This window comes from Danio rerio, chromosome 7 (genome assembly GCF_052040795.2).
Source record: "Danio rerio strain M-AB ecotype USA chromosome 7, GRCz13ab, whole genome shotgun sequence".
NCBI classification, from domain to species: domain Eukaryota; kingdom Metazoa; phylum Chordata; class Actinopteri; order Cypriniformes; family Danionidae; genus Danio; species Danio rerio.
This window is the reverse complement of record NC_141027.1, coordinates 27,501,969-27,522,695: the sequence shown is the minus strand read 5'-3', so window position 1 is coordinate 27,522,695 and position 20,727 is coordinate 27,501,969. Positions and strand designations below refer to the sequence as shown.

At 39.4% G+C, this 20,727-nt stretch overlaps 1 protein-coding gene and 1 long non-coding RNA gene across 51 annotated transcripts in view; both read right to left on the bottom strand.

Annotated features, from left to right (window-relative positions):
* The window catches only part of LOC147835995 (uncharacterized), a 120,527-nt gene extending 118,381 nt beyond the window's left edge, over window positions 1–2,146 (bottom strand). Inside the window, exon 1 of the long non-coding RNA XR_015495725.1 lies at window positions 2,086–2,146. This is a non-coding gene — a long non-coding RNA (uncharacterized LOC147835995). The remainder of the gene's footprint in view (window positions 1–2,085) is intronic.
* Window positions 2,147–2,840: 694 nt separating this feature from the next.
* Window positions 2,841–20,727, bottom strand: part of sox6 (SRY-box transcription factor 6) — a 200,998-nt gene continuing 183,111 nt past the window's right edge. For 26 of the 50 annotated variants that reach the window (XM_087259733.1, XM_087259736.1, XM_087259740.1 and 23 more), the window contains 4 exons: window positions 19,323–19,428; window positions 12,529–12,702; window positions 9,374–9,590; window positions 5,466–8,412 (listed from right to left, as the gene is read on the bottom strand). In XM_087259733.1, coding sequence (XP_087115859.1) covers window positions 8,103–8,412; window positions 9,374–9,590; window positions 12,529–12,702; window positions 19,323–19,428 — 807 coding nt within the window. In that variant the 3' untranslated portion in view covers window positions 5,466–8,102. Of the gene's footprint in view, window positions 8,413–9,373; window positions 9,591–12,528; window positions 12,763–19,322; window positions 19,429–20,727 lie in introns of all 50 variants that reach the window. The other 24 variants (XM_087259709.1, XM_087259720.1, XM_087259714.1 and 21 more) reach the window with 2 other exon arrangements.

Genomic DNA, 20,727 nt, shown 5'->3' with positions numbered 1-20,727 from the left:
CTACCAATGATAGTCCTGCACATTTGTTTGTGTTTGTGGTGTTTTCTAAAAGTTTTGGAAAAGGGGAATCTTTAAAGACAACACCAGTGACGGTGTTACGGTTTAACTGGTGACCGTGTTAACTGGTGTCCCTTTCCAGATGTAAGCTATTCACGTTTGCAGATTGGCAGATTCGTCACTTTTTCACCACAACAAAACATGTCCATACCAAATAAAGATTCTTATTACTTGGTGTCAGTGTCATTGTGTGCATTATTGATTTTAATATCTGTGTAGCAGAACAGTATATAACCAAAGTAAATAAAAAAAATAATTAGAATTGACATGTCTTTAACAGGATTCGAACCCGTGTAGTGAAAAGGTTTGGCACACGTATCAGTCAACTTATCTAACTGAGCTACTCAGAACTCCAAACGAAGCGGTCTGTTTTAATATCTTTGTCAATTAAAACATGCCTTGCTGTGGTTGTGGACCCGTGTTAACATGTTTCCATCGATGTTAACATGTTTACATGTTGTTTAGTTACATGTACTCGCGTTAACGTGTTTCTACAAACTCTCCCGCTGATAGAATAGCTCTCTGTGACTAAACGATGCTTCATCAGTTGCTCAAACCATGTTTTTTCTTAGTTCTAGACTCATGTCTACCTGTGCCTTTGGAGTCGTGTTAACTCGTGACCCATGCTCATACATGTAACGTAAATAAAGATTTTATCCAAAAAAGGAATACAATGACGATATTATTATGCAACGTATTATGTCTAATATATATATAATATTTATTTCATATATAATATTATGCAACACAATATTAATTGAAAATCGCAACATTTCAATGTATGATCTTGGTCACATCTGTATCAAGGTACTTATGAACATGATTTGGCTACATGCGATAAAATTACTAAAAGCTGCTAAGCCTTACGTTTCAACACAGCTTGATAGCTCAATTAGATAGCACTTATGTTCCATTCATGCTTCTCTTTTGTTAGTAGGTTCGAATCCACATACGAGTTTTGTTTATGTAGCCTGATTTTTTTAATTCTCTTTAAAATAAAATGGGGGGGGGGGGGGGGGGGGGGACTGCGATTTATAACGTATGCTTATTTAGCGGAACATCGTAGTCATTTAGAGCTATTCTGAGAAAATATCAGCTCGTTTAACTTTGTAGACACAGACTAACACGAGTCAATGGGACTATTATATTCTGATTGCATAATATTCTAATATTGTGTTGCATAATATTATATATGAAATAAATATTATATATATTAGACATAATACGTTGCATAATAATATCGTCATTGTATTCCTTTTTTGGATAAAATCTTTATTTACATTACATGTATGAGCATGGGTCACGAGTTAACACGACTCCAAAGGCACAGGTAGACATGAGTCTAGAACTAAGAAAAAACATGGTTTGAGCAACTGATGAAGCATCGTTTAGTCACAGAGAGCTATTCTATCAGCGGGAGAGTTTGTAGAAACACGTTAACGCGAGTACATGTAACTAAACAACATGTAAACATGTTAACATCGATGGAAACATGTTAACACGGGTCCACAACCACAGCAAGGCATGTTTTAATTGACAAAGATATTAAAACAGACCGCTTCGTTTGCAGTTCTGAGTAGCTCAGTTAGATAAGTTGACTAATACGTGTGCTAAACCTTTTCACTACACGGGTTCGAATCCTGTTAAAGACATGTCAATTCTAATTTTTTTTTTAATTTACTTTGGTTATTTACTGTTCTGCTACACAGATATTAAAATCAATAATGCACACAATGACACTGACACCAAGTAATAAGAATCTTTATTTGGTATGGACATGTTTTGTTGCTGTGAAAAAGTGACGAATCTGCCAATCTGCAAACGTAAATAGCTTACATCTGGAAAGGGACACCAGTTAACACGGTCACCAGTTAAACCGTAACACCGGTCAAACACATAAACAGGACTGTCCCTTTAAAAACGTGACGGCTGCTCACGCTACCTTGATAACACAACACAACATCTAATAAACGCTCAAACATCATTTAGCTTATATTAAAAACTACATTGGCGTGTTGCGTGACCCACCTGCACAGGCCGCTGAAAGCCGACATTTTGATCCGACGTGTTTCTCCCGCGCTCACAGGTCACGTGCTTTGGCGTGATGTAATCATGTAGGCAACGCGATCACGTGTATTATGTACAGTAGAGAAATGAGCAGTCTATGGAGCAGTCTTTTTTTGCGGCAAATATCATCGATGTGCAATAGACATCATGTTTAATTTGACTACACACGGGTAAGAATGTATTTAACTAAAAAATAGGCTCACATTATGTATATGTATATATAATTTGCAGAGACTTTAGCTATAGCTAATGCTGTAACTGGTGCAGGTGTGAGAGCTGTAGGCGAATTCATTATACTTGTAAAAATATTTGTAGTTGGTGTATTTAACCTGTGTAGAAATTAACTATAAAAATGAGGTCAGACAAAAGTAATATTACATTAGTTTTGTTGTCCTTGTATCTGCAACCTGTCCGTGGAATGTGTTAAAAAAGGCAGCTGGTAACAAGGCTGCCAAATATGTAAATTGTTTGCATGTGTCGAGTTTACTTATTTGCTAACAAACAGACTAAACTATGTAAATGTTTGAAGTCTCTTCAGTCCCATTTCTACTGCAGCTCATGGTATTATGCTCAGGGTATATGAAGTGAATTCACTTAATATGTCAAACTCACATTGTCAAATTAATTCCACTTAATTCATAATTCAGGATAAATATATTATGAATATGTATGAGCACCAGTTACCACAGGAAAAAAACAACAACACACAAAAAATAAAACAAAATGTCTCTTTAATTTGTAAGTGTCAACAGCAGTACAAAAGATGGAGTGATGGTGAGACGATTTTGCCATATGTGTGTGTACTCTATCTTTTATGGAAAAAGAGGAACTCTTGAGGTAAATAAGCAAACAGACAGGAACACCCCAATCTGCCGTCGTACATCAGTGAATTGGGAATAAACTAGAAATGGTGTTACATTACAATATGCCAAACGCTGCTTGTGGGGAGAACAACCTAGATATCTGTACAATTCACTAAGGTGTCTAAACACACCAAAATGTGTCACTCATCTGGTTTAATTTATTTGATATATTAATACTACCATTACAGAGAAAACTGGTCTCTGGACATACAACTGTAGAATTAATTAGTTTACCTCACGTCAATACTGCACATGGAAACCAATGACTTGCTGGTTTACATACTAAAGCCAAGCAAACAAACAAAAAAAAAACATTTTTTTAGTACCTTTTTCATTTTTTTTTAAACAATAAAATCCTTAGCAAATAGCTGTCTTTTGTACTGTATAAAGAAGAATGTGAACACAAATGTGATGGCAACCTTTTGAAGTCAATTAAAAACTTTACACTGGACTGTACAAGATATTATGATAAAACTATTTACATTTTTTAGAATTAAAACTTTGTTTTTTCCAAAAGCAGCAACAGATACTATTCTATATCTCTAATATCGCCCACACAATAATACCTGCCATGAATCTATGTACCTGCTGAGAAACCGGTCTCACACTCACACACACACTCACATACACCCAAACAAAGACAAAATGAAAGTGTTATTAGGCTGCTAGCGACAGAGACGCACACACAGTGTTGCTTGAGAGACTACAGAAATCTAAAAGCAAAGTACCATTGACAACAGCCCTGACAGCAACATTTTACTCTTCTGAACAGCAGCTAGCATGTCAGTCCAGCATGTCAGTGAATTGTGCTGATTAAATTAACAAAAACTATCCCACAATATACATCACAAAAGTCCATACCAAAATAAAAAGCATTACAGTAAGATAAGTAGAAACACCCAAGCTTTGTCCTCAGTTATTTGCATTAAATGGCAGTGACAGTTATGTATTATAAAAGAAATGGCATTTAGACTTGCTGTTGACTGGATGGGAAATGTCTATTAAACACTATGAAGCGAAATACTGTATGAAAACCTCAAATGCACAGAGTGGGTCTGCGTTGTGCAGCACAAACAAAAACTCATAAATATTTGCACATCCCCAATGGATCACAGAGAACTCACATACCTTTTTTTTCATTAGATGATGCTGTACTGTAAGAAACACCAAAATAACATGTTCTCTCGTTCAAATTTGGCACCAATTATCTTATAACTTCAGCAAGTACCTCAGCATTTAGAAAACAAATTGTGAAAAAAGAAAAACAGGAAAACAAATCACGCATTTCAAGATTTGTCCTTTGCTACAGAGTGCATTAACAACATAGCAAATGGCTGGTTAATTCAGCATGGAGTGCGAGGTTCATCGATGAAACACACAGACGTGTGTATCAGCTTTGTCTCCAATACTACTCAGTCAACAGGGAGGTACAGTGCTCAGCGTAATTAAGTACACCCCGTTTTGAAAACGAATATTTTTATCCATTTCTCAGTGAATATAGGCAATGTATTTTTGTGCATTTAAACAAAACAGATTTATTAAACAAATATATTTATCAAAGTAATATTTTAGTCACCAAACGTATTTAGAAATCAGGAGATAATACAATTAAATTCAAAATTTCAACAAATTCTTTTACTTTTTTTTTGCTTCTCTTGATTTTTCCTCTTTTTTAATTTTGTATTTAATATTTTTCTATTACATAAATTTGGGTGTAGTAGTTTTTGGATCGTTATCATAAGTTATTTTGTTAGATAAGCTCCAGATTTGGCTTCAGTACTGACTAATCTAATGTATATGCACAAATATAACATTGTATAGCTTCCTATTAAAAATAGAAGTTAGATTTGTAAGGGGTGTGCTTATATATGCTGAGCACTGTAGTTGAATTCAGCAACTACATGAGGTACAGTGAATTGTCAGTTTGTGATTTCATTCTTGTGACTTTCTCAAAAAAAAAAAATCATACACACAAAGAAAACAACATAAAAAAGTCAAATACATAATTTATACTTCAGCAAGTATCCGTGAACAAAAATAGAATTCTATTTTCCTATGTTATATTTACAATGAAGAGATCTGTAATGAGATGGAGATTTAAAAAAAATAAAAAGAAAAGAAACTTTGTTTTGAGCTCCAATCCATTTTGAAATTTCACTTTTTATTCTTGTTCTCTGATTGTCCTTTAATTCTGTTCTACTGACACTTTTAGAGCCAATGCTGGCTAATAAATACAATAAAATGTCTATATGCACTAGAGAGCTTCAAATACAATATACAACACAAACATACATGACCATTAAAATGTGCTACTGAAGTCCGGTGTGTCTCAGTTGGCCAGTCGCTACACGAGCCTCTCCGTCGAGTATTTACTGCTCTTTCTCCCCTAGGCAGCACTGGAGCTTAAACAAAGTGTTCATTCATCACGTGTCTTTGCATAAATAAACAAAATATGTCAAGAGAAAAATGACTCAAATCTGGCAACTGTGAGGCACGCTCACATGAGTCCAAACAGGTGACTTGTTCATGAAGGTTTTCTTTTTTTTTCTTTTTTTTGTCTCGCACAACGGCTTCACATTAGTCAGAATTGATAAAAATACCATTTATATCCAGTGCTTGTAACACTTTTGAATCATTGTCTCCATGTGAGATTGAAATTGTCTCTTTTTTTTTCCTTTTTCTTTTGTTTTTTAATCTATACAAGCGCAATCAAGTTTCAGTCCCAACAACAGTCCTTTTGTCTGCTACCAGCCTACAGAACTGGCTTGGCATGGTCAAGGAAATATGTACAAATCACGTACAAATCAACCAATCCACCAGCAAACAGATATAACAGCTTTAAACAATAAACGTTGGCTTGTAAGCAGGGAAACAAAAAAATAAAATAAAATGCCAAGAACAGATGCCAAGGGACACCCAGCCAAGTATTGTACCTTATGTAAAAAATAAAAATAAATCACAACAAACTAAAACAAAACCAATGAAGTAAAAGGTACAAATACAAGCTTCTAAAGAAGTGCTCGAAACTTCCACAGATGAAGTAAATGCTTTTCAAAAAGGGGCCCTGAATAGAGTCAAATGCTGGGAGAAGTAAGCGCTAAATAGCCATCGGTACCTTTTAGACCTTTGGAGGTAGGTAATGCAGTGACCAGCGGCCTCGCTCTGACATATCCTGTCTTTTCTAATCTCTGGGTTAGCCATGAAACAGACAGGTTCAAGGGCAAAGGCAAAATAGCGGGACTCATGCATTAATAATGGCGTATTTCAGATGATACCGACTCGTCAGTCATTTTAATAATCCCCCACAGCTTGATCTACTTGTTCCATCTGCTCGCTAGCACCTCGTGGCTGCTTCTGGCCGCGGCCTTTCGCGAGCGCTTTGATGGAGAGAGGCCACAATAAACCACATGGGCCTCGACTCCATTGTTCGCTACCTTTCTCCTGGGCACGGGCCGATGCCGGGAGCCAGATGGCAGCCCCTTGAGGCTGGGCAGAGGTCAGGTGAGTGGAGGTGAATGGCACTCGCACTCTGTAGGAGCTTTCGGTAGGGCCAAAGCCTAAAACACGAGGCCTTGACCGCTGGCTGCTTTTTGGCTGTCCTTCCGCATCAAAACAGCCTGAGATTCTGAACGGCTGGATAATTTAGTAGAGCTGCAGGACTGCCTATCTGAATACAAAGGAGCAAATGGTGTGGATTTTTTTTCTTGTTATGATTTGTCATTTCGTTTTTTCCAAGTGCTGAAAAATATCCAATCCGACGATTTGAAAAATGGCAAGTCTGTCTTTGTGCGTTTTCAAATCTATTCATTTCAGAATATGCATGTAAATAAAACCAAAGTACCTCCAATTTAAGTATCCTTAAGCAGTCAATTTGAAAAATAAGTGCCGTTATTAGTTTAGGGGGTTTTCTCCTTAACCCATTGCAAAATGTAAAGTTAAGACTTAAAGATAAACACATTTAAGACTATTTTCTGTCAGTTAAGATTACAATGTCTACAAGACTTGAGTGTGAATAAAAGACTTTAAACTTTTGGCCCTGTAAAACAGGACTAAAGGCTTTAGCAGAACGTACATACGGTACAACAGCAATTTGTGATTGTAATACACCAAAGCTGCCTTTTGCTGCCTGTCCAATTCTGCAGATTGGATGCCATTTGGCCCCTTGGCATTCTGGCCTGATTACAATCACTGTGATTAAGAAGCGAGCGGGTAAGACCGAGGATGGTGGTCGGGCGATCACTGCATCAAACCTCCTAGAAAACTATGACACTCTTAGTTCCTGAGCATTCGAACGTGCTAGGAAGGGGGGAAAAAAGTGGACTTTGTAGATAAGATTGCAAGGATTGTCTAAGACTCATGCAGTCTCTCCCTTAAGACTTTCAAATTAAGATTTAAGAGCTGGAAGAAGCTTATGATATGTTTGGCACATCTGGACATTTAAATGTAAATAATAATAATAATAATAATAAAATAATAATAACAGCAACAATAACAACAATAATAACAATAATGGGGAGTTTTAGGCGTTCCCTCTATGGTTCAGCAAATGTAAGGACTTCTTCAGTTTTATCGTATTATGAAATGTCAAATGACGTGTCGTTGTCTTTTTCATTTTAAATAGTTCTGATTCAAAACATTCACACGCTGTTGGCTGGTACAGCATACCTGAGTGAGATATAGAACCCCATCAAAAACAGTAATGTACGCTTCAAACGAAAAATTCTAATACATGTGTAAATCCATATGAATTTAAGTAAGACTGTGAGTTATGCATTCATATGAAATGTTTCAATCGTCAAGTCCTATTATTCAAAAACGTTGTAGGAAATACCCTAAATTGTCCATGAACAAAACACAAGAAAATGAAAAAATAAAATAACAATAAAAAAAAAAGCCAAAATAAAACACAATCAAATTGTTTCACACTCGGAGAAACACTTAAGACCAATAGCTGTTAAATCTGCAGGAGCCACATCTGCATGCTGGCTCCCAAAACGTACATCATCAGAAACAAGTTTTTCTTTTTTCGTGTTTTTTTTTTGTTCGCCGTGTTCTCTTTTCATCTTCTTCAGTCTTTCCTCTAATAAAAGGATATTCTTCGCCTGCTGTTTAGCCTCAGTTGGCACTGACCGGCTCATGTGTGTCATTCTCACTGCTGTAGTCCGATTTGGGCTCGTCCTCAAAGTCCTCGTACATGTCCATCTCGTCCTCTCCGTTCACTGCGTCGCTGGGCACCATGGTACCCGGTTCCATCTTCATGTTGAAGGTGCTCTGGATGACGGGGATGGTGGGTTCAGGGCTGGCCGAGGCACTGGAGCAGTCTGACGTCATGTGCGGGGATGGCGTTGTGGTGGCCATGGTTATGGCACCCGGGTACACAACGCCTGCGCTGGTGGTGATGGGGATCTGCGTCTGTGGCTGCTGCCTGATACAGAGGTGAAAAAAGGACAGATTTATACTTAAGCATAAACAAGTGTGCCTTTTTACTTTTTGAAAAGCTCAGAGACGCTTAAAAGCTTTTAAGAGTCGGATGACAAGTTTAACGCTTCTCAAGGAAGACAATTACGGTCTTGGGGAATTGGAGAATGGAAAGAATGTACAAAACTAAGCACTGGTCGAAGCTCGTTCCAGCCAGTAGCTGTGTAAAAATGATTCCCAATCAGCGACAACGATTGTGAAAATGACACTCATTTCTTTCGTGGCGACAAAGCCAATTGGTTAGTAGAGACACAGTCTCCTGATCTTTAACAGGCTGATTGATACTCCAGCGCTCGTATTTCTTGCTGTTGAAGTGGAAACACCTGGAGCAGGCATTTTCTTCACTCACCACACGCAGTAAATTATAGCGTTGTGCTCCAAACATCTGCCCTGCAGCCCTCTCTACATTCATACTCTACTCTAATATCCTAAAATAATGGCTACGTGAGTCCCGCTGCCCTCTGTTACCGTCTAAATATGATAAACCACTACTTTCAAGCAGCTGAAAGAAAATACTATTTTGTCAATGGATTCAACCCAGGGCCAGACAGTGCAATTCCCCTCCTCTGAGGGAAAAATAAATTTACTGCAGCATATAATCACAAAGGGAGCGTGTAGGCAACAAAAGGCGGCGATCGCTCTTCTTTGAAGCGGATGTTAAAATTAAGTGCGAAGGCCATATAATGTGACAAATGAGCTAAGTGGCTGAATTACTCCAATCAACCTGATTAGGGGGTCACTGGCTTTAGACCAGGACTTGGCACACAGCATGGAGTCATTACCTGCCTATTGTGAAAGCTCTAAGCTGGCTTTATTAACAGTGTACGGGGGGTTTAACGTAGGGCAGGACTTCTTGGCTTCCCGCCTGCTATTGTTTCTGAAGGTTTGATTTTCTGTCATGGACCTACCCCACAGTGAAGAACTGCCTCATCTCTTGTCTCCGTGACCTCATCATCTGCTTGTACTCGCTGATGCGCAACTTCTTGCCGTCGATGATGCAGGTGCGCTTGGGTCTGGGTTTGTACTTGTAGTTGGGGTATTTCTCCAGGTGGATCTTGCTGAGCCGTGCCTGCTCTTCGTAATACGGTTGTTTCTCCTGGTTCGTCATAGACTTCCAGCGAGATCCTGTTAAACACAGATGAGAAGTTAGGAGTTATACATGATTATTACATTATTTATTCGTTTTTTAGACAAAGAATGAGCTTAAAGTTGCATTCAGACTACACATTATATCTGTCTGTCACAAGAGTTACTCTATCAGATCAAATGACATCAGACTATGCATTGCTTCCCCAACAATCCATTTGTTCCAAAATAAATTGTTACCCAATTCCAAAATATAAGGCAATCTGACATCACACCAATACCATTTCACCCTGTATGCCTTTTCTAATATTAGTATTTCCGTATGAAGTGTCCACTTGGACACATTAATTATCATGCCCCAAAGACCCATTATCGTTTATAAATCACCACAGCATCCTTTGTTCAATGGATAATGCCAAATCTGATTGATCATTTAAGGTCTGAATGCAGCAATTTATCTGAATTATGCTAAAGTCATCTTTGCTTTTGTGAATGAGAGAAAATTGCAACTGTTACCGTTGCTGCATTAGTGGAAACAACAGGACAGTAAATATTTCCAGCCTTCAGAACGTACAGGCTGACGGGACTTTTAGTTGCTGTGATCTATTGACTCTCTGGACTGGGGGACAAGACCCATTTAGCCCTGTCATTTTTCATGACAAACACTGCCCACGTGACAGCCACTAAATCCATCTAATTGAGCTGCTCCCGCGGGCAGCACACCATCAAGTTTAAGCGCGCTCGTCTGTTTGAGATGCATTGCATTGTGTGGAATTACTTGCAAAAGAAGATTAGGCAGGTGTGGTAATAGCCTGAACATCTTATTCACAGCAAAGGTTTAGCTATGTAATGCTGAGATGCTTGTCTATTGATTGCCAGGAGGGGAAAAACTGGCATGGCAATATCCATTTGCATAATTTGTGCAATTCAAGGTCCGGCATATTTAATGCTGGAATATCAGTCAATCATCTTAACATTCTCCCTCTCAGTTAATGCAGCAATTCAGTTATTTTTAGTCTTGTACGTTTTGGTTTTGATCCAAAACAGTTAGGCAAAAACAAAACCTCCATTTACCTCATCAGTGTTTCTACTGTTCTAATTTTTACTGATTTAAGCAGTGTCTTTATAAATGTATATGTATATTTAAAAATATATATTTTATTATACTTTAGACATTTAAAAATTGTGCAAAGAAACACCTACCTGCAAGCATTTTTTTGTTTTTAAAAGATGTCTTAGGTCACGTTTACACTGTCAGGTCTTGACACCCAATTCCGAATTGTTGTCAGATTTTTTTGCCTGTTCGTTTACACGTTCTTTTAATTATGACCCATATCTAAATTTTTTGCTATTTCTGCTGAGAATTTTGTAAAAAAAAATCTGCAGATTTATGCGAAATGATTTTAGGAGTATCATAACTAAAAACTTAATATATGAAATAAAAAATAACACATTTTTAACTTTTATTTAATGTTTATAATGCAAATGCAAGTAGATCCGCTTATTTGGTAAACAAAGCAAATCTTCTACAGTATATAGCTATTTAAATACTGATAATATTACTTTAGAAACTATTGTATATAAATCATATAAACATTTTAATATTAATATTATTATATCACAATAATATTAGTCAAATTAATTTAAAAACTAAATAAATATAAATTCACACAAGTAATTACATAGACTTAAAAATGGGCTAAAAATTTGCAGATTTCAGTGCGCACAGATTCGTGTGGGCCTACCCATATCCGATTTATGTATTTACACTTGCCATACAATTTATGATGTTGCGCATGCGTCAAGGTTGGTTCTAGCATCCTCGCCACACTAGCCATGATGGAAGAAATTGTCTTGCTTTTAGCTCTCATATCCCAGGTATGGTGGGAGTAAGTTGTGACGGGCTTTAACTAAACCCTCTTGTTGTTTACTGCGTTGGCGTCTCCACACACGTTCTTTCTTCTACGTCATTAAACCGCAACCATATACCATATTGTCGCAAGATTAATGACGTACAAAATGGAATGCCTCAATAAATCCGATCTGCCTGTTTACATGATAGTCGCATTGTCACATATCCAATTTATATCTGCTTTATTTCCACATATAAAGGAGGCCTGAAACCGATCTCTGAATGTCCGAATGCATGCGTTTTTTTTTTTTTTCATGTTTACACGGTGGTAGAACAGATGCGATCTGTGTCACATATGAGCAAAAAGACTGGCAGTGTAAACAGCGCCTAATAGTCATCCATCGTCTTGGCTAAAACAAGGCTAAATTTGGGCTGTCAGCGTAAATTTAATAGACGCCTAAAAATAGGCCAAAACTAAACTAGTCATCAAATAAACAGAAATGAATGACTACACATATAAAGTCTTTCTAATCTGTCTATTTGATGACTAGTCTAGTTTATGATGTCTATTAAATTTTCACTGACGGCCCATGTTTTTGCCAAGATGTCTACGTTTAGATGTCGTAGACACAAAATTGTTTGCTGGGCAATAATACATTTTTAAACATTTAAATTATGATGATGCAAATGTATTTGAAATTCCTTGTTGCACATCAACAAATTTGATGTGACTTTGACTCCCAATACATTTCCCATTCCTATTTTGTGACAATTTTGGAAGCTTTGAACACATGGGATGAACATGCTGCAATACTATAATTATACAATGCTGAGATTTATTTGGGCTAATAATTATTTCTGAAAATGAATAGAAGCTTTTGACATTCATTCTTTGACTAGACACTCCAATGAAATTAATATCAGTATGTAGAACTGTTAAAAAGATTATTAGGCAAGTGTGATCCAAAACAAGCAAAGACATTTTCAACAGTTTCTCAAGCACTCTACAATAGTTCCCTTGGCACCAGTTTAGTTTATTCTTATGCAGCGTGGCGTCATCCCAAACGAAAACGGAAAGGACAGCCATGGCTGCTGGTTGTGATTGATTTGAGGGCTTCGACTTACCCAAGATTTTGCTGATGTTGGAGTTGTGCATGTCTGGGAAGGCCTGAAGGATTTTGCGGCGCTCATCTTTGGCCCAGACCATGAAGGCGTTCATGGGCCGTTTGATGTGAGGTTCGTTGCTGTTCCTTCCCCGGGGTTCCCTGTAGACCCGTGCCTCGGTAGTGCTGGCGCCTCCTGTTGGCCAACAATAATACTGATGTGGTTTATCTGCACAGCCATTCAGTTCCCTACACCCTAGGAACACCAGAGCAAGAAGAAGGAGAGAGCGGGTGCAAACCGTTAATCAACTTAGTAGTGCAGAGCATCCATCAGCACATCAGTGTGACTGGAGCTGAACCAGAAAAGCTGGGTTTGGGGATCTGAGAGGCCTTAAGCCGTACCTCACACTCCAGACTGCCCATCCCAAAATGGGAAGGGAGAAGCCCATGTTTTGGAGTGTGGAACAAGAAGGCATTGTTGGTCGAAAGAACTCCTGATGAGTGAAAACTAGCTCAAACCAGACATGGAGGACCCTGACTATAATGCCTTTTAAATATTTTGTCTGAGTCGCAGCGTTTGTACAGTCAAGCGTCCATGCATTTCTGGGTCCGACTGTCGTAATGTTTCTCTTGCTGTAAGTAATAACGGTAATGCTCTGAATAAGAAATGTGGCATGAGGGTGTTTGTTTAAGAGAGGTAAAATAAAGGGAGAGTGCCTGAAACAACACATTTTCAAGCCTAAATTGCCTAGATTGCCTAAATGTGTCAATATCCAGAGTATGACAAGGGGAAGACCAAGTGATTAAACTTTCCATGATAAGAGTAAAAAGTTTCTGCATTAAAAAGTAAGATCAGAGGTTTTACACATTCACACATATATACAGTTAGTGATTGAGGCCTGGCACAAGTGTTATAAACAGACTTGAAGGTGTGCAAATTCTCAATCAGGCCATTCACAATCAGCATGTGTGTCCCCCAGTTTCTGTATTTAACTTTACAGCAGAGTGAAAATGATTCTGTTTGCATGCGCATTTGCTTCCTTTTATATGTAAGATGTGAAAGAATTAAATAAAAGCTGTATGAATATTTCAACAAACAAAAACATGTTGATAAACAAGGCTTGAAAAATAAAACAAAAAAAAAAAAGCCTTCCCATATGCTACGATACATCTTTAATGATCCAAAAACTGGATAAGAAGGCTTGGAATCAGCCATGAATATTTCATCATCCACATGTGATGTGTATTCATTAGGACCCCGAAACTTCAAGTCTTGGCACGCGCTACCTGCTTTTGATTTCTATTATCACTGGTGTTGATAAACAAAATAAAATCTCCAGCTAAGTAATGGATCTTGGCTCTGCGGGGCTGTTAAAGCACCAGGACAACAAGATGATTCTGAGGGCAGTGCGGTGTTCAGAGAAGGAGGAGCAGGAAATAGGCAATGCTGGAGAGTTACCTTCTCTGGCGCTCAAAGAGACAAAGTCTTAGTTTCAGGCAGCCAGCAGGAGGCTCTATCTTCCAGGCCCTGCTGGGCAGCACGGCTTTGCCCAGGACCCAAAATATCCATTTAGGGTACACATGTCAAGTATAACAATCATAATAATCCAGACAGTGTTGCTGTTTATCTGGCTGCCTAGCTCTACATAGTCATGGTGCATCAGTCAGGGTCTCTCTGATCTCGTCTCCACACAACTTCTTACCGCCAAACGTGCTGCAAGCAGATGCCTTGTCCCGACCCCTTCCATTCGGATTATACGGCAACGGCATTCCCCGCACAGTACATTAATTTCATTTAGCACGCGCTCACCGTGCAGGATAAATTGATTTCACTTTGTTTGCCTTTGACAGCCATGTTTATTGTGCAACGAAATGTAGTGTGGCGTAGGGCTGACAGTATCCATCAACGCTGGGCAATCTGCTGACTGCCGGGGCCAGATGAAGGCATTCATTACCTTGCCAACGCTCGCTCGGCTACCTCGCCCAGACACGACCGCCACTGTCTGTTCAGGGAGAGGGGGGGATGGCCGGCTCTAATTTACGATTCGCCCCGTGCCATTACTTCACCACTGACACTGATTCAGCAATTTATATACTGGCATGCATGCAGATATAGACAGAGGTGAGCGGCTTACATGCAGCAAACCAGCAGCTGGACTTTTAAATTGCAGATCGGATCCATTTTTTCTGTTTCCAGAGGGCGAGAGGGACCAAGGCTGGTTGTAATAATCATCTCATGCCCTGTTGTTGCTGTAGTGCGTCAGCAGACACAGACTCAGCGCTCTCAGTCATTTGAGCAGACCGCAGGAATGAGCGCCGACGACTGAGAGAGTGGCGGTGCTCTGCGGGACGAGACAAGCGGCGGCCCCTGGCACAGAGCCCCGCTTGCAGACACGGGTGGTCTGTACCCCCCCCACCCCACTGCAATCATGATGTGCCTTAATCAAAAGCAGCCAAAGAGTTGGCAGCGAGGTCGGCTCGCGCGACGTCACCCCACATCCACAACATGCAATTTACAACCCTCTGCTTTTTTCCCTCTTGCTTGTTGTTGTTTAATAAGAAAGCTTACATGCCTCTGACATTTACAAATTAGCATTAATTGACGTTTTCTCCCCCTGTGCGGCTCTTTTAGGAAGCACCTAGTTAGGTGTGTTATTGTGTAAATAAATGCAGATGTTTCGGGATGCCACGGGAGACCCCCCGAGGTGTGAGAGGGTGGTGGGGGGGGTGAGACGGCAGGAGGCTTCTAATCGACTTTATTGTGATTTATGAGACCCAGTGCCCAACATGACAGAGCGATACAAGAATCTCCATTTAATTTGTCTCTCCCGGTGAACAGGAGGGAGAGCGGAGGGGGACTGTATGAATTACAGAGAAAGAGAGAGAGAGCGCTCGCGTGGAGGTGTGTGAGCGAAGGGGCCCCGCGGCCCGGCACACCTGCCTGCAGCAGGCCCAGACTCGATGCTACGCGGAACGGAGCCAAAAGGCTGAGCCTCTCAGGCTCTCGCTGCAGCCAGCCTTTTGTTCTGAGGGCACACACAGACTGTCACACAAGAATCCGCTCGGAGAAACAAGCAACAATCACGCAAACCTGCCAGGCCCTCTGTGGATTATCCAATAAAGAAAGAGACGCCTTTCCGCAAAGGTATTCAGCACTAACAATGGGAGTCTCTGCTAACGCGCACAGGCAGATATGACACAATACTACACACTCCCATTCATGTCTGCACTCATATTGTGCTAATTAAACCATTATAACTTACACGTGATATAAGCCCACCACTTTAACATGCCAATTGTTGGATTGCACCCAGCTGGATTTTTGGAATTTTGCTCTCTGTGCACAAGTGTTTATATGGACAAAAGCACAACATGCTAGCGCACGTTTCGTTAACCTATTGTTTCTCATACATCTCGCCCTGGATGTTGCAAGGTTTTAAAGAGGGCCATGCTAAATTCCTTTTCCAAGAGACCTGGCATGCAGACTACACAGACAGTAAAATGCGATAAAGGACGGACAGTGGGAACATTGGCAAAAATTAAGACATACTTAAAAATGACATTCTTTTACAGACATATCTAAAAATCTGTTATTGTAATTAAATGATTTTTTCACTTTATTTTTTATTTACTACCAACCAGTCAAATGTCTGACAACTAACAGCTAGTTCAAGGTATGATTACTATTATTTAAGAGAGATAAAGAGAAATCATCTGAAGAACTTCATCAAAAAATGATGTTCGAGACATAAGTCCTAAAAATAATTAGGTTTTCATGAAAAAAAATTAAGCAGCCCAACTGTCTTTAGCTGTGATAATAATATGAATTATTCTGGAATAGGATTAAAAAAAATGTATTATAATAAGATAATACAAATATTTTTAATCACAAAATTAGCTTGTTTTCACAAAAAAGTATTTATTAAAATATATCAAGGTTATTTAAAATTATACAAATATTTGACAATATTATTTTTGATCAAATAAATGCTCCTTTGACATATACTATACACATTCTGTTATTTTATTATTAACATATATATGATGTGATTTATTATGCTAACATGATCGTCTAATACACAGAAATGTCTGATTGAGCTTTTGTTTCCTTTGCTATGACTTCAGTGAACCTCAGATTGCTCCTCTACAATAATTCAGTGATAACCTTACCACAATTTAACCATACGCATAAATACTACAGCATTAGCATAGCTCAGAGATTACAGAGTCAAGCAGTTAATCAATCCTGGCTGGCGTTTATTTCGGCCAGCATTGTCTTAAAAGTGTGCCAATATTACCTAGACTTCCTGCCCCAGGAATCTCTCAACACACCCTTTGTTCTGCTAAGACCCCCGTCTGACAGAGACAGTTTAAACACACGCACGACCCAGCCCGTTCGGCAAACAAAACTCATACTCTGCCACATGTGAATGAACAAAGGGGCCATACTAAAGCCTTTTGTGGTATTAGTTAATGTTTTTCATCTGAGCTTAAAAAGACCTAATGACTTTGTGGTGAGCTGATGCATGTGGCTCGTGGCTTTTTGCGAAATGAAGGAAATTCTATCTATTTCCATACCCCGCCGTTATTTTCCAACGGCCTCTCTTTCTCGTTAGAGCTTTGGCAGCTGTTAATTTGGTTGCTGCATGCTTCGCAAATATTAATTCAAGCAACCTAAAGCTTTCTACGAGTTGCAGCCGTGACAGAGAGCTGTTTTACACCCCGAGCCTTCACCAATATAACGCATCTTTTCAGCAGGCAGGACCTCCGTATACGGAAGAACGCCGTTGAAGACCCACTCAGTAATTTTCCTCTGCTCTCGATGGCAGTTACTGTACGAGTCTGTTTGCCCTGTTAAAGTAACAAGAAATTTAATTCTCAAATGGTAGTTTCCCACTCAGCTGATAAATCATTTAAAGTGCATTAGAAAAATAGCTGGCTTTATTGACGAAGCCCCAAAGCTTGTGAACAAAACTGGCACAATAAAACAAAGACTAGAGGCAAATAAACAGAATAAAAATGATGAGGGGTTGCTTTTTGTAAACGCATAGGTATCACATACACAGCGCTTGCATTCCTCAAATGTTCAGGGAGAGGAATGGAATTTGTTTCAAAAAAAGGCTCTAAACACACAAATACACAAGTAAACACTTCATGTTTCCCAACGGGTAAACACATTCTGCTTGTAAAAGAGACTATTTAATGTGGGGCGTATCATCATAAAATGCCGTTCACATCCTTCATCTCGATGTGTTTGTGGGAAGATGGAGATGCGGATGGCTCTGAGCGCTCACAGTGGCGCCTGTCCACTGGGAAGAGAAACCTCTGCGGCCTTCTAATCCTGTCTGTACTGGGAATAAACTGATGGGACTATTCCTTCACCTCCACTTAGGATTAAAAAGGAAGTGTGACTGGGTGCCCTCAGCCTTGCTCCGGAGCCCACAGGAGATGTGTTCCCACCGTGTTGGAGGACCCAGCTTTCTCACTTATCTTAGATGGGGTGGGACAGTCTTCTTGGCGGGGAATCTGCTCGAGTCTGGTCAGAGCAGACCCTGCCAGACCAGAAAAACTGCATCCCTAAACCTCTATTTACAGATTTGAGTTCTACCCAGCCAAAATAAATAATTTATGCTTTAGAAAGCTCATAAACAAACAGAGCTATGCAAAGCTGATCATCTTACAAGAAACAGATCTATTGTGAATGGGAAATTCTTTTTCAAGCCTTATTGTTTAAACAACAATAAAAAAAGATAACACCTATCATTAAAATGTTTTATTTTTACTTGCATATCTTGGCTATAGAGTTCTATGGAAACTATTTGATTTTTTACATGGGAAAATCATTGGTGCATACAGTGTAAGCACCCTGTTTATGAACACAGTAACAAAAGAAGTTGACGCCTTGCCGTGTAAGTTCTATCAGCATTGACACCTCCACACCCAACACATCAAACAAGAGCTTTGGCAACACATGGAAGAGGGCCAGCATTGTTTCTATGCTTTGTCATCAAGAACTGGCTGTGGAAAACTTTGAATACAATCAGCCTGACACTGGCCAAGCTATTGTGGAATCCTGTCTATCTGATCACCTTATCGAACTGTACCTGACCTCATTTCTCACTGTGGTCAAAGAGAAAGTAGCATTATGTCACTGTCAAATGGAAACTTTCCAAATCTGCTACTTTTCAGGAAATGTGACAAAATAATGAAGCAATGAATTCTCAAATTTGTCACTTTTAAATTGAGAGTGATGTTTAGAAACATCCCAGTATAAGCATAACATCAGATTGATGTTTTATCTCAACGTCGTGGGAATGTTGCATTTTGTTTAGAAATGAAAATCAGGTTGACGTCAGAACCCAACATCAGGCTGATGTCATTGTTTGGCGTTCAACCTAAAATCAACGTCTAATGACATTACTGCTTGACGTTGTGTGGATGTTACCACTATGATGTCTATCAGACGTTGGATTTTGGTTGCCATACCTGACGAATAAATGTCAGTATTTGACGTCACTATGACATTGGTTTAAGAAGTCGGGTCGACATTGTATTTTGGTCACTTTCCAACACAATTTAAAATCTACCAAACATCGACATCATTTGACATCGTTATTGGACGTTGAAATAAACTTGTTCTTAGATGCTGGCTAGACATTGAATTTTGGTCACTTGACATCACAACCTAAATCTAACCTAATATTAATGTCTTATGACATTGTGTGCTTGCTAAGATGGCAATGCTTTCCGAGGGTGTAAAGAAGGAAACAGAATTTTGTGAGCAACCATGCGTGACACAAACAAAGTGATACTTACCCTCAAAGTCTTCTGGCCTGGTGAGGTCAATGACTCTATGACCAATCTTTCCATCTTCACCAAGTTTGCTCAAGTGATGACCCAGATTGTCATAATGAGACCTCTCCTGCAAAACATAAAAGAAAAGTTTCTTTTTAGATAGTGCAAGCCATATTCCATTCAATTCATGTTTGATTCTATAGCACTTTTACAATGTAGATTGTGTGTGTCAAAGCAGCTTAACATAGTTCTAGTAAAGTCCAGATTTTAGAGTTGAAGTTCAGTTTAGTTCAGTTAAGTGTGGATTATTTTCACTGCTGAAAGTACAAACATTGAAGAGCAAATCCATTGATGCTCAGCTCCTCAAGCAAGCCAGTGGTGACAGTGGTGAGGAAAAAACTTCACCAGCTGACGAATTGAAGGGAAAAAAACTCTTGTGTTTGAGATCCTCACAAAGAACCGCTTCGCCTCCCTCTATGAGGCGGATCGCGATGTTCCGTCCGTGCTGCTTCCACTAAAGGTAACAATGTACGCACTCACTGCTTTCCCTGTGCTCATGTTAAGGATGTTTCTGGTAAGGTTGAATGACACCAGGCTACTGCAGATGGAGATCCTGAAGAGGGACTCAATGCACCTCGCCCGCCACGCAAATCATCGTTTCTGGATCACTTCCTACTTATGTATTTAAAAGTTTGATAGAAAAATTGCATTTATGTCTCCATGTTGTCTACGTTAAAAATTGGTGCAGCTACTATAAAATTAAATTAATAGAAGCAATACTAAGAATGGTTGAAGACACACATGGAAACAAACAAACCAAAAAAAAAAAAAAAAACAGATTCCATTCAGTACTGCAAGGCGCACAAACGTGCGCATTTGGCAGGCCCATGTCAAGTCATTTTTATCACAGCTGTAGTCTCTTACTGTCTTCATCTGCAGGGACTTGTACCGATAAGAGTGTGGAACACTCTGCTAAAAAGGATTTGGAAACAACACACTGAAAGATCCTGAGCACACAATGCAGCCTGGGACCTCTAGTGAAACGTTCAGCTTTTTTTTCTTTTCTTTTGCGCTCTCTAATCTTTGCAGTACATGCCCCTGTCTCCGCTGCCCTGAGCTCCCTGTCTATCATTTATTCAAGGCTCATGCTCGGAGGAACATGCCGTGTTTTCCCTTTTGTCGTGTTGCTTTCTGTTCATATTAAACTTGGCATCATGTCGCACTTGATGCACAATAAACCCCTGTCATTCTTCGCCGGTGCGACAATATTAAATGTCATGTCCGTGTGCATTTACAGAATAAAATAACAGCTTTTGGGGGGCCCTCCTGAATGGTTGCAGCACATTAGACTTAATGTATTATGCAGAGGAAGAGGGCCGACCGCTGCTCGGGCCCATTGTTAAATGACCTAGTTCTGCCGTGAGTG